The 14,540-nt window shown below is 37.1% G+C and overlaps 1 protein-coding gene across 1 annotated transcript in view; it reads right to left on the minus strand.

Moving 5' to 3' along the window:
- The window catches only part of LOC150096662 (oxysterol-binding protein-related protein 11), a 263,387-nt gene that overhangs the window by 227,138 nt on the left and 21,709 nt on the right, over positions 1 to 14,540 (minus strand). Inside the window, exon 2 of the mRNA XM_090408675.1 lies at positions 1,486 to 1,517. Coding sequence (XP_090264801.1) covers positions 1,486 to 1,517 — 32 coding nt within the window. The remainder of the gene's footprint in view (positions 1 to 1,485; positions 1,518 to 14,540) is intronic.

A 14,540-nucleotide genomic window follows, 5' to 3' on the forward strand; every position in this document is an offset into this window, starting at 1 on the left:
AGTCTTGCACTTGGTCAAGTTCCTAAAGAGTGGAAGGAGGGCAAGATTGTGCCACTTCCTAAAGGAGGTGATCGAACTCAAGCATCAAATTATATGCCTATCTCTCTGTCAGGTGTTGTGGTTAAGTTGTTGGAGAAGCTTGTGAGAACTAGGATCCAGAGTTGGGTTGAGAACAATGGCATTATCTTTGATGGACAGCATGGATTTGCTAAAGGGAGGTCATGTTTTAGTAATCTACTTACTTATTACAATAAAGTGACTGCTTCCTTGGACAGAGGAGAAGGATATACTTGGATTTCACAAAGGCTTTTGATAGAGTACCTCATGATAAGTTGACAGTCAAACTAGAGCAGATGGGGTTGGATATTAGATTAGTGCATTGGATTGGAGACTGGCTATCTGATAGGTATCAACAAGTTGTATATGGGGGTGCGATATCCAGGAAAAGAAAAGTCACTAGTGGAGTGCCTCAGGGGTCTGTTTTAGGGCCATTACTATTTAACTTGTATATCAATGATATTGGCGAAGATTTGGATGGAGATATTCAGTTGTTTGCAGATGATGCAAAGTTGGGATGAACCATAAAGAATAGTGAAGATGTTGTGGCCTTGCAAGGAGACTTGGATAAATTGAGTGATTGGGCAAGCCAATGGGGATGCGAGTTCAATGTTGCAAAATGTAAGGTTTTAAAATTTGGAAAACAAAGATGGGATGCAGAATTTATGCTTGGTGAGAATATATTGTTGTAGGTAGAGGAAATAAAAGATCTGAGTGTGATAGTGGATAAGGATCTAAAATTTAGGGGACACATCGCCAAAATTGTGAAGACAACACAAAGGCTTCTGGGAGTGATGCAGAGGACACTGACGTGTAGAAGTAGGGAGATTCTTGTTCTGTTGTATAAGGCTTTGATTAAGCCACATATGGACTATTGTGCCCAGATTTGGTCACCAGGTTTTCAGTAGGATGACGAGATGTTGGAAAGGGTCCAAAGGTGACTGACTAAGATAGTTTCTGACCTCTGGAATGTCGAGTATGAGGAAAGATTGAGAAAATGTAATTTGCAGAGTCTGGTGGACAGGAGGAAGAGGGGAGATAGATAGAGACCTACAAGTTGGTAAGGGGTTGTTATAGGATCAATGATGGAGAAGTTCTACAGAGAATAGTGGGAGATCAGGGGAGAACCAGAGGTCATCCCTGGAAACTGTATAAAGAGGATGTGAGTTGGGGAGTGAAAGGCAGGTTTTTTTCATGCAGAGTTTTGAATGCTTGGAATACCTTGCCTGAGAGTGTGGTGTCTGCAAAGAGTTTGAGTGTGTTTAAGACACGGTATGATGAGATGTGTGTGTGTGTGATAAAAGGACCTCGCAGATGAGTCTTTGACTCCATGAGGTCTTGGGAAATAATAATAATACATGTAGGAACCTAAATCAATTATCTTGAAGCTGTTAAAATATTAATATCAATACAATTTGATGACTTTACCTCATTTTATTTTCCTCTTGGGCAATAAATTCCTAAAAAGACAAACAATATCAGAATAATACTTTTATATCCTTTACTTTAAAAGCATCTATAGTAAAAGATAATTGACAATTTTATTCTAAAATAGCATATTAGTTTGCAATTCCTGCTTAATTTTATTTTTATAAATTTCATTCCCATTCCTCCCACTTTCCAGAACAACTGTGCAAATGAACAGATTTAATATGAACATTATCTACAAGTGCACTTTTTTTTTTTTTAATGATATAAAGGTAAATTATGTTATACTGTTAGTGAATTTTAATTTTAAAAATATATTCTGAAGTGTTTATAGGTAGGTAGTATATTGCTGTTTACTTTCTAAACCAGTTGAACCTATGATTTTGAGTTCTACAGTATTTTATTTCAACTAACTACATCAACCAAGCAAACAATTTTAAAAATGTTTCTCCATGTGTCATTCAAAAACATGTTTCATAATAACAACACATCCCCAACAGAAAATTATGGAACATAACATGTAACACAACTTATGTTCATTATTTGGTTTTTCTTTTAACAGATTATTGTCTAATACAATGCAATTTTTTAAATGTAGTTCTGATTTCATTAAGATATCACTAGACAAGCAATCATTCTCAAATATTATTACTCACACATCTTCCCAGAATGCTAGAACTTATCACAGATCTCCAAAGCACATGCAACAATCACTTTCTCATACAACCCATTCCATGCATTTATCACATGCTTACACACTTTTCAAAACTCAATTTTCAAAGATGATCCTTTGTTTTCACACCTCCCACCATGCATTAAAATAAAAAAAAAAGATTGCTCCCATGTCTATTCTATAATATTGCTTTGGTACTTCATTTATATTGATTTAGCAATTTTTATAAATTGCTATTATGTATATGTATAATGCATGAACTGAATGTCTCTAGCTCCTTAACATGGAATGATGACTGAAACTTCAGAAGTTGGAATCCTATCTAGACACTGCAATAATATCATATGTGCCTGGTATACTGAAAGGCAACAGTAACCAGAGTTGCTTTTGTACTGTTAAGGTGTGACCGCACTGGTGTTAAGACCATTATGCTGCTGCTGCTACCTACACTACACCATTCAAGCATGGACAACCTAAGTCATCTGAAAGCAATCTGATGCCTGCATCTCACATCTGAATGGTGCAGCATAGGAATGAGTCTCAAAGGCTGACTTAATAGTTCTGTTCTAGTAGTCTCATTATCAACACAATTGCACCATAACAGTATGACAGTAACTCCAGCTAGCACTGCCTTTTAATACAAGGCACAAACAGTTTCATTGCAGTGGTTAGATGGAATTCTCACTTAAAGGCGTTCAGGACTTAGAGATGGTCAGTCCTCAATGTATTAGGTACGTGAACCTAAAGGTCCATGCTTAATGACTTACGTATGACCGAGGAACTATTAGTCATACTCATACCATTGACAACCTGATCTGTCCCTACTATGCCAGGTCAGGGCCAGCCATTGATGTTGCCAGTTAAACTCATACCTGAATCTGATAATAATCTGACCAAGCATGTGAATCTGAATTGTCAATCTAACGTAACCTCAAGGTTAACTTGCATACTAACTTAACAAGCTAACCCTACTTTCACATTCTGCTGAGCATTCTCCAGAATTAAACATTACTATTAAGCCAACTGGAGATTATCATAACAACTAGTCATCTATAGAATCATCTCCAAGACCACCAACCATGTTCCAACAAGTGAATCATTGTTAAAGACAAAAAGATTTCCTGATGATCAGTGCACTGAGGCACAGAGTGATTTATAAGGAGTATGCTCCCTTTGGCTCTAACGATCATTTCTAAAGTCATTTTCTCTACAATATAGCATGTATTGCAGCCCACTTTTAATTTGTAGCCCCTATCAATATCCCCAGACTTGCTATAGGTGCAGCGAGGATTCTTTCAAGGCAGGTAATGAATTGCCTCTAAAAAACAAAGTTGAAATATAGCTTAATCAATTGTCATGCAAGACCTGATTCTGGTGTGAATAGGACAACTTTGTTTCTCTACATTACTGATTAGGCTACAGAGCTGATATAATTAAACAGAGTTAATCATACTGAAATCCCCAAAAATCTTAATTGATATTCTTTCACTTAAACATTCAGAGCAATAGCAGAAATCACATTGTATCAGCACCTCAAAATCCATTGCATGCTTTGTTTTACAGTTGGACTTACCTGATCCATGTCAGTTTTGAACTGGATGTTAGTTGCTGGCCAAAATAGTCATGCCAGACAGGTCGTTAGGCATACCTTGCAGCTAATGCAGTCTGTGAAAAGGCCCCAATGCTAGCCAGGACTCAACTGCTCCATCACTGGATAGTTTTGCTCGGTTCTGGTGCAGTGCCATACTAGCCCTACCAGCCCAGTCCTCAAAGCTAGTCATTGTCCTAAGGTCATGGTTCTGTCTTGTTGACTTCTCTTACCTACGTTACTCTATCGACTAGAGACTGTTCATCTTAAAGATCTGCTACAGATATGGATAGGTTCAGCACAAAAATCTTTCCCACCTGGGATTTTCAAGGGCTGACAGGAGCACTCTAGACACTGCAGGAAGAGGTGTGGTGCTTTATGAGTATAGCATCCCTATCTCTGGATGAATCAATTTCAGGGAGCAAAATCCTTACAAAGAAAAGATAACTCTCTCCAGAATACTCCTGCTGACTTCTCCGAGTTTGGTTGCATTACTGCACTTGGCCCCAGGAGGGGCTAATCTTCATGTCTAGGTTCAGGAACATTACCCCAATTCTCTTTCAGTCTACTGGCAGATCAGCTTTTTTTTTCTTGCAACATCCTGCTTTGGAAACAATTTCTCCTATCCCTTTGGACCAACTGATCCATGTTCAACTGCTATTCACATGGAACCCTTCTCCACCTCAGTCTCCACAGTTCTCATTTGAATATTTGCTACTACCACCAAGATCTGCACCAATGGAATATGAGATATATGGGATACTGATGCAACCTGAAGTGAAGTCAATGGTCTCTATATATAGGATGATCGTAAGGCTGCACAACCTAGAAATAACACATCTGTTTTGAGATTAATTACAAGTATATGAAAAATGAAACAGCTACAAATACAGGTTATAATCAGACCTTTATAACATAAGAAGAATAGGAATCTCATTATAACATGTTGAAAGCGTCCACCTTCTTCGTGAATGCGAACTTGTGCTCTTTTTACCAGGTTTGATGCCATCTTGTGAAGCACCTGAACAATGATGTTTTCAATCACTGTTGAAATATTCATTTTTAGTTCATCCAGAGGAATACCCCCAAAGGAAAAAATCTAGTGGTGATAAATCTGATGATCTTGGAGGCCACAATTCTTTCGAGATGAGACAGTCACTGAAAAATTCTTGCCAAAAAATGTATGGTACTATTTGACGTGTGGTACGTGGCACTGTCTTGCTGGAACCAACAATGGCATTTGCTGACATCAAGGAGTGTGATAATGTCTTGGTAGATGGAACTATTCACTGTTGTTTCAAAGAAAAAGCGTCCCACTATACCGTAGCATGATATCGCATACCAAACTCTAATTTTTTTCAGAATGCAAAACTTGTAATGAAAAGCATGTAGATTTTCACATGACCAAATCCTATTGTTTTGACTATTCACATTCCCACTGAGGTGAAACCAGGCCTTCTCACTGAAGAAAAGTGTATCAAGCATCTCTATATCATGTTCTTCAACGAATGAGCATAACCATCTGCAGAAGATTATTTGTTTGCCTTTATCTGGGTCCTTCAGTTCATCGACCGAATGCACACAATATGGATGGAGATGTAATGATCTCGTAGCTTTCTGAGTACTACCACATGACATTGATGATTGCATGGCAAGTTTCCTGAAGCTTTTTTGTTGAGGGACTGCTGGTGCTCTCTTTACCTCATCCATTTATATCATCAGTCAAAATGGAGGGTCTTCTGGAGCAATCCCTATCTTCAACAGATCCAGTTTCCCAAAAATGCTGCAATAATCTCATATTCAATTTATCTTCGACTTCTGAACCTGGATATTTCTCATGAAATTCGTCAGCAACACATGCATAAGAATGATTAGCGAAATAACTCTGCAAAATAAAAACTTGTCGTGGCTGGGAAAAAGACATTTCACTTCCACAAACAAATCTACACTAAGAACAACTTGTATGCATCACAGTGAATTTTGCATCTCCAATAGTTTGTAATAATATGACGGTGACATCTAGTAGCATAATGATTTGGAAACAATTAAGAGAAATTCAAACTTTTGATTGCATGACTTTACAATCACCCTGTACAAGTAGCCTACTTGTGAGGATACTTCACATGAAAACTTTTGTTTGCTTATAAAATAATTTTTTCAGGGACACCAAAATGGAAGGTAACCAATTGGTTGTGGTTAAGAGCAACATTTTTGCAAAGCATACCTTCACCCAGCCAAGCCAAACCAACCCTGTGCTTTTTATTTTATTAGCAGTGGGACTTTGGCAAACCAGATAATATTACTGCCATAAACACATGCTTTTCTTTGTTGGAGGATACTAATCATACCTTTAGGTGATTAGTATCCTAGTCTACTAATCATACCATTAAATACCCAGTGAAATACCATCACCTAGTTTATTGGAGACCTGTGGCTCTTGCCATGTTGGCTTCTAGAACAGGATCTTCAGTATTTTTTTCTGCTTAGTGTATGCAGTGTTGATAACAACCTGTAAATAAAATAAAAGCATGCATTAATCTAGTTTTTCCCTATCTGAGGAGTACAGCAATAAAGCAGTTGCTATCAAATATAGAGGACTGAACCTGACAGTTATGAATCTTGAGACCTCTACCAACAATCTTACTGCTGCTTACTCTTTCATATCATGCCTGGAGGGACTCGAAGAACAACAATAGGTGGGGAATATGTTGAGGTTATAAAAGGACAGGATACTGAGTTCTCCCTGTGTGGGTAACTTTTTGATGAGTCTTTCACTTCCTACTGCATATTCCTACCCTTCATTTAACTCTTCTTCTTAGCCATGAGCAGCATATGCTATTAAGAACCCTTCAAGAAACTTGTAGACAGATTATTTCTTTCTCCTTAATCATCTGCCCACAGATGCAATTTTGTGTTATAGATCTTGTAACTTCATGTGCATGGTCAATATTGAAAAAAAAAAAAAAAAATTACAATGTGCAGTATCACTTACCACAACTACTACTGTTTATCTCTAATATCCAAACTACACTTTGAATAATTTCTTCTGTCACAAGAGCAGAGCTATATATGTGCCAGATCCAAAACCTCATATCAGAGAATGCCAAATGTAAAATCCCCAATTTTTTAACAGCTGCAGCTCAAAAGTTTCTTATTATATTCTGAGCATTCATTTGGTGTTTTTATTTTTTCTCCAAATTATGGTCCCTTTGATTATTTATCTCTAAAGCCTGATTTTCTGCAGTTAAATAGTGATGTCATTTTGACTGAGAACTTCAATGTCTATGGCTCAAGTTTCTTTTCTCCAATTTTACTGATTAAGCTAGAAGAATACCAAGACAAGATTTTTGCTGACAACAATGAGCTAATGCAAACTGTTTATCCACCAGAATACCAGATAAACCTCACCATTCTATTAATACTTTAATATTTTCATAAGGTATGCTATAGATGTCTGTTCTTCTCTTATAACTTGGAACATAACTGTATTGTGGTCCATAATGAGGTTATGGTCTGAGTATAACCTCATCATGGTTCATTCAGCCATCTAGTCTCAGTCTAAATCTGGCATTATAATGCTGTTAAATTAGCTGACCTCCATGATTTCTATTTCTCATTACTATAGTCAGAATGCTGTTTCCATTTCCATTCTCCTATAAATTAAAGATGCCAAGAAATTATATTCCTCGTCCTTCATCCTTTATCCAAGTGTAAGCAAACAAAGTTTGCACGTGAAGTCACATCACAACTGGGCTATTTGTATGTAAAGGCTAATGACTTCACATCAATTGCCTTAGTATCCCATAATGCAGTGCACATTATACAGACATGTATAATGCTATACATTATGGAAAGGGCCACTATTCAGATTGGTTTTGACCTTTATTGACGTTTCATCAGTTGGAGTTAGACCCAGAAGTGATGCCAAGGTTGAAGTAATGCAGAAGTCACATTTCCATATACAAGTAGCCAAAAGATGTCATGCCTTATTACTAAAATACTCTGGATTAGACACAGATGTTGAATGTTTTTCCACTTGGTTACACTATAAATTAAAAATACCAAGAAATTATATTCTTGGTTTCATCCTTCATCCAAGTGTAAGCAAACAAAGTTTGCATGTGAAGTAAATATTGGTTTTATTTACTGATGATACTTTCTTCAAACATCCCCTTGACCACTTCGCATGCACCACCAACATCTCTCCCTCCTCTAAATTCTTATGCTATGGTTCTGCTGTAAGCTGACTCCTCAGCTTATCATAATTATCTGCTTTGTAATTCCTCACATATATCCCTTCTTAACAGAAAATTCTGCATGTCTGGCAATCTCCCAGGTCAAGACATTATCACTTTCTCCAAGAAGAGGCAGTGTTGTGATTAGAGTTAAGTTCTCTGATGTAATGATTAGATCCAGCACTTTTGAACTTCTTGTCTCCTCCATTACATGTTGCCTTAGATAATTATCTCTCAGCAGCAGTATAAATTCCATTTCCTTCTATACCTGTGACCAATCCTCCTCTCAATCTATGTCTCCCTAATAATAATCTAATCCTCTATAATATAATTACTCAACCTGTACTCATCATGCTAATTTGTGAATGCATGTTATCTACATGTCATCTCCCTTATACCCTCTGGATTATAGCAGCAGCCAATTATATATTTAGTCCTGTTGGTCAATATTTCACACCAGATAGCTTCAAATGAACTGCTCTCTGAACTTCTGCTCTTTTTTTGTTTTTTGGCTTAAATTCCTCTACTATCATTAGCAAAATCCCCACCACCACCATCCTTCTGTCCTCTCTGAAATACACTGTATCCCTTGCATTCTATTCCTATGATCATATCAGCCTTAGTCAACCACACGTCTCATCTAATGCCTATAACTTTTGGATAAGTTGTGCTAACCAATGACAAAATCTCCTCAACTTTATTTCAGATACTTCTGGCATTAGTATATATATAAACTGCAATACCTCCTTCATCCCAAAACCTGCTTTACACCTTTTGATACTTAGCCCAATAAAGTTAAATTGGGGTGCTACATTTCACATTTAGGTTTTGAAATTCTTTCAAAACACTTGACCAAAGACTAGAGACCACAGATATGAGAGTCCTGAGAAAGATTAAGGGCTTGAACAGATGGCATCAATGGCAATATCATATTAAAAATGAGGATATTAGGAAGGAGCTTGACATTGTTAGCAGAACTAATCTCAGGTGGTATGTTCACTTAAACATAATGCAAGAGGAAACATTAGCAAAAAGCAAGTGTTCTCTACCAGGTTGGCAGGAAAATGACAGTGAGGAAGACCAAGATATAGGTGGATTGGACACAGTAAAAAGTATCTTAGAAGACGGAAATATAAGATCTGATAATGTTGGCGTCTTGACAGGTAACACTGATTTGGAGGAAAATTATAGATGGGAAGTTAGTAATAATTAGTGGTGGCCCGTGAAGTTTTAAGTGGGGGTGCTGCCTATACAAAATAATTTTTAAAAAATTATTTTTTTCCTAATCAGTAACCAATTTATTAATAAATAAATCTGTAGATTTATTTATAAATTAATTTATTTAAAATTAACCAATTTATTAATAAATAAATCTGTAAATTTATTTATTAATAAATTGGTTACTGATTAGGAAAAAAATAATTTTTATAAAATTATTTTGTACAGGCAGCACCCCCACTTAAAAATTCACAGACCACCACTGGTAATAATGTAAGTTTTTCATGTAGTACTATCACATATCCTGTACACCCCTTGAGGGTACATCAAGAATTTGATGATGATGGTTTTGAAATTCAGGATCCACAAACGAGGAGGTTGATTATGCTAATGATGGATCTATACTAAAAAAAGTGGATGAGGCAATATTGAGGTGACTGTCGATACTGCAAAGGCAGTGAATGGAACCCAGAGGACTTGTTGCAATACTAAGACAGACTTTGACACCCGAGATAAAAGAGTGGTGATGCCTTTGTATAAAGACCTGACTAAGTCATATCTAGACTACTGTGCCCAGATTAGAAGGGCACAGTAGTTTAGATGGATAGACTATGGGCAAGCAAACTACAGAGTTTAGTAGACAGAAGATGAAGAGGTGACATGACCGAGACATTTAAACTGTTCAGAGGTATTAACAGGATTGACATGGGGGAGGGGAGAACAAGGACAAAAAGCCATCCTTAGAAGTTGCAAAAGGAGGTGGTGAAGTAAGAGGGTTATTTAATGATGATTATCATCATTATCACATTCCTGGTATATACCCTAAAGGGGTGTACAGGATATGATAGTACTACATGAAAAATTTACATCATTACTAACTTCCTATCTACAATTTTCGTCCAAATCAGTCTGTTACCTGTCAATACCCCAATATTATCAGCTCTTATATATACTTCAACAATGGCTTGCACTATATCCTGAAAATAATACTGGTATTCCAACAGCTGAACATCTTCCATGTGGTGCCCATTTGGACTGGAATACTTGGAAAAGCCTCAACAGACTGCGAACAACAGGACGCTGCAAACAAAACCTCATCAAATGAGGCTACTTCACTGGCCCAGACAATTGTGAGTGTGGGACAACCCAGTCCATGGAACACTTTCTTTCTTGCCCCTTTCTTCCATCATCTTGTACAAAAGAGGACCTTATATCCTGCACAGAAAGAGCAGTTGATTGTGCAAGATACTGGAGAAACATCTGACCATATTGATTGTATATAAGTTACGTATAGTTTGCTTTTTTTCATATTTAATTATTATTTCCCTGTATAATTCACCTACCAAATCTAAGCTGATCTCATTGTAATGTATCCTAATTTGTTGTAAATCATGTTGTACCACTTACTCACTAATGTGCCACTTGTGTTTGGATACGAAATAAAAATCAGATCTTATATTTCTGTCTTCTAAGGCACTTTTTACTGTATTCTTGGTCTTCCTCTAGGTCTTTTTCCTGCCAACCTGGCCAAGAACACTTGGTTTGCTAATCTCTCCTCTCCCATTCTGTTTAATAATGATGATGATAATATATATTAAAGTATATCATTATGATGGAGATTTGAATGGTGTAAGAAAATGTCTGAGCTTTGATATAAATGTTAATGTTAGACTAAATAAAAAATCAGTTTAAACGGTCACATTCATACCTATTAATAAAACTGGCCAAGTATTTCCTTCCCTCAGAAATAAACCCAACATCATTTTCTCTACTTGGAGCTCACTAAATTCTTTGTTCAAGTCATTTATATTATTTTGGCTTGACAAGTTGATTTGCAAAGAGGAGAACTGCCGAATACCAGGATTCAAATGTAGTTAATTCCAAGTAGAGAAAATGATATTAGGTTTATTTCTGAGAGAATGAAATATTTGGCCAGTTTTATTAATAGGTATGAATGTGGCTGTTAATGTGATTCTTTATTTATTTTTTTATTTTTATTTTTTTATTTATTGACTGATTTTTTTTTATGCTGTCAGGATTATAGTCATTCAGAAAAAGGTGGCGTTCTTGCTTTTTAAAAGTTTTAGGTAAATCCACAAAAGAATTGATATTAAAAGCTCTGATGTAATGAAATTCTCAACTATTAATAATTATTCATGCAGTGCTTCAAGGTATAAACAATACCTATCCTATCCTTCTCATCTATCTATGAGGGGTTGAGTCCCCTCTCCTCTTAATGAGGGGTTATTGGTGTATTAATGCAGCTGGTTCACCACTCCTCTGCTGCATCCCCTAAGGGCGATATTCATGACTGTATCCGTGTGTGTTCATGGAGCCGGTTTGCAGGATGAAAAACCCCACATAAACTGGGGGGGGGGGCCTGCTGTCCATGCCCAAGACCAGCTAACTTGGCTATGGTTGAGGAAGATCCTTAAGTTCCTCTCGTCGTCAATGGGAATCGAACCTAGGACACCTCGCCCAGGCATATGGTTATGAAGCGCAGAGCAACTAGGCTAAACATGCGGACTTAAACAATACCAGAAGAACAAAATAAATAATTTATTAGGTTGCTAATATTTGGTTGTATTTCTAATTCACATCTTCAAAGCACAAATTACAATAACCATAAAATACAAACCATTCAACTAGACAATTGTTTGTGCTATTATATGTATCTCAACATTCCTGCACTCTTCATCAGTGGAATGAGAGAAGGGAAGCCAGTTTGAGTTGTAGCCACTAAAATCACACACACACAGGATTTCAGAAATCCACTTGATCACTCGCCATGGACAAGTTATTAGAGACAAGTGGCAAATGAATTTTTCAGTCTTATTCTAAACGTATTTAAAATATATTGCCATTTTTCTTCACATAATTTATACTTCACCCCCCTCCCAACATACATCTTATTCACTATCAAGTTACTTGATTATCAACAATCTCCAATGAATATAATAAAGAGGTTTTACTTTCAACCATGAGAGAGAGAGTATCTACGTAATTAAATTAATAAGTAAATTCCTTTGTAGATTTGTACGTCCCTGTCAAAAGGTAGACTGAACAGAGATATTCTCAAAGCCGAGTGGTTAGCGTATCCGCTCTCCAGTCAAAAGGCTGCGGGTTCGAATCCCGTTTTGGGCATGGATGTTTATGATAGTCTGTGAAAGTACTAGTGGTGGTAGTGGGCAATAGATGGTGTTGGTGGTAGATGATGAAGGTTGGTGGAGTAGTGAGACGAAGAGTTGTAGAGTAGATAGATGCCCTCCCTTGATGAGTCTTTGGACTCCCTGGAGATGTGATGTAATAATAATAATAATAAATATAGCTTATTTTCACAGTTAACAATGAATTAGCTTAGTCTCATTATATACTTGAATATAGATCATAAAAAGGCTTTCTTTTATAATTGTGTTATTTAAAAAACATAGTTATATTATTATTATCCCAAGACCTCATGGAGTCAAAGACTCATCTGGGAGGTCCCTTTATCACACACACACACACACACACACACACACACACACACACACACACACACACACACACACACACACACACACACACACACACACATCTCATCATACCATGTCTTAAACACACTCAAACTCCTTGCAGACACCACACTCTCAGGCAAGGCATTCCAATCATTCACAACTCTGCACGAAAAAAAACCTGCCTCTCACTCCCCTACTCACACCCTTTTTATACAGTTTCCAGGGATGATCTCTGGTTCTCCCACTATTCTCTGCAGAACTTCTCCACCATTGATCTTATAACAACCCCTTACTAACTTGTAGGTCTCTATCATATCTCCCCTCTTCCTCCTCTCCACCAGACTCTGCAAATTACATTTTCTCAATCTTTCCTCATACTCAACATTCCAGAGGTCAGAAACAATCTTAGTCAGTTGCCTTTGGACCTTTTCCAACATCTCTTCATTCCTTCTGAAAACCCGGTGACCAAATCTGGGCACAATAATCCATGTGTGGCCTAATCAAAGCCTTATACAATGGAACAAGAATCTCCCTACTTCTACATATCAGTGTCCTCAGCATCATTCCCAGAAGCCTTTGTGTTGTCTTCACAATTTTGGCGATGTGCCCACTAAATTTTAGATCCTTATCCGCTATCCCCCCCAGATCTCTTATTTCCTCTACCTCCAACAATATATTCTCACCAAGCATAAATTCTGCTGCCCATCTTTGTTTTCCAAATTTTAAAACCTTACATTTTGCAACATTGAACTCACATCCCCATTTCCATGCCCAATCACTCAATTTATTCAAGTCTTCTTGCATTAGGCCACAACATCTTCACTACTCTTTATGGTTTGTCCCAACTTTGCATCATCTACAAACAACTGAATATCTCCATCCAAATCTTCACCAATATCATTAATATACATGTTAAACAGTAATGGCCCTTAAACAGACCCCTGAGGCACTCCACTAGTGACTTTCCTTTTCCTGGATTATCGCACCCCCATACACAACTTGTTGATACTTATCAGATAGCCAGTCTCCAATCCAATGCACTAATCTAATATCCAACCCCATCTGCTCTAGTTTGACTGTCAACTTATCATGAGGTACTCTATCTCTATCAAAAGCCTTTACGAAATCCAAGTATATTACTGTGTATCCTTCTCCTCTGTCCAAGGAAGCAGTCACTTTATTGTAATAAGTAAGTAGATTACTAAAACATGACCTCCCTTCAGGAAATCCATGCTGTCCATCAAAGATAATACCATTGTTGTCAACCCAACTCTGGATCCTAGTTCTCACAAGCTTCTCCAACAACTTAACCACAACACCTGACACACAGATAGGCCTATAGTTTGATGCTTGAGTTCGATCACCTCCTTATCCTGCACAGATAAGTTGAAGAGTGGATCACATTACTGACATTAAATTGCAAAATGTTAATCTGGCTCCATTGAGAGAGTTGACTATTTTCTGTTATTTTCATAACCTTATTTGTCTTTCCTAATGAATTATTTTACAGATAATTTATATAAATTTTAAGCAAAATAAATGAAAGCAAATGAACACTGATTAATATTCCCTGTTCTGAGACTCAAATTATATAGCCTGATCAAAGGAATAGTCAGTTCAGCTGAACACTCTTTTAGCATCTGTTCTGATATCCCATCAGTTCCTAGTGCAGAATTCTTACTTTGTGCAACAGCTCTAGTACTTCCTCCTCATACACAAGTTTCTTCATACAGTGAAGCGGTAGTGATGAGTTCAATGTTGCATATACCAAGTTGATAGCTTTTAGCAAAATGGCTACTCATGAATTGAACAATCTCTTCTACATCAGTCGCCTGTACACCATC

This window comes from Typopeltis vanoorti, chromosome 18 (genome assembly GCF_054136105.1).
Source record: "Typopeltis vanoorti isolate ZY-2024b chromosome 18, IOZ_Tvanoo_1.0, whole genome shotgun sequence".
Lineage (NCBI taxonomy): Eukaryota > Metazoa > Arthropoda > Arachnida > Uropygi > Thelyphonidae > Typopeltis > Typopeltis vanoorti.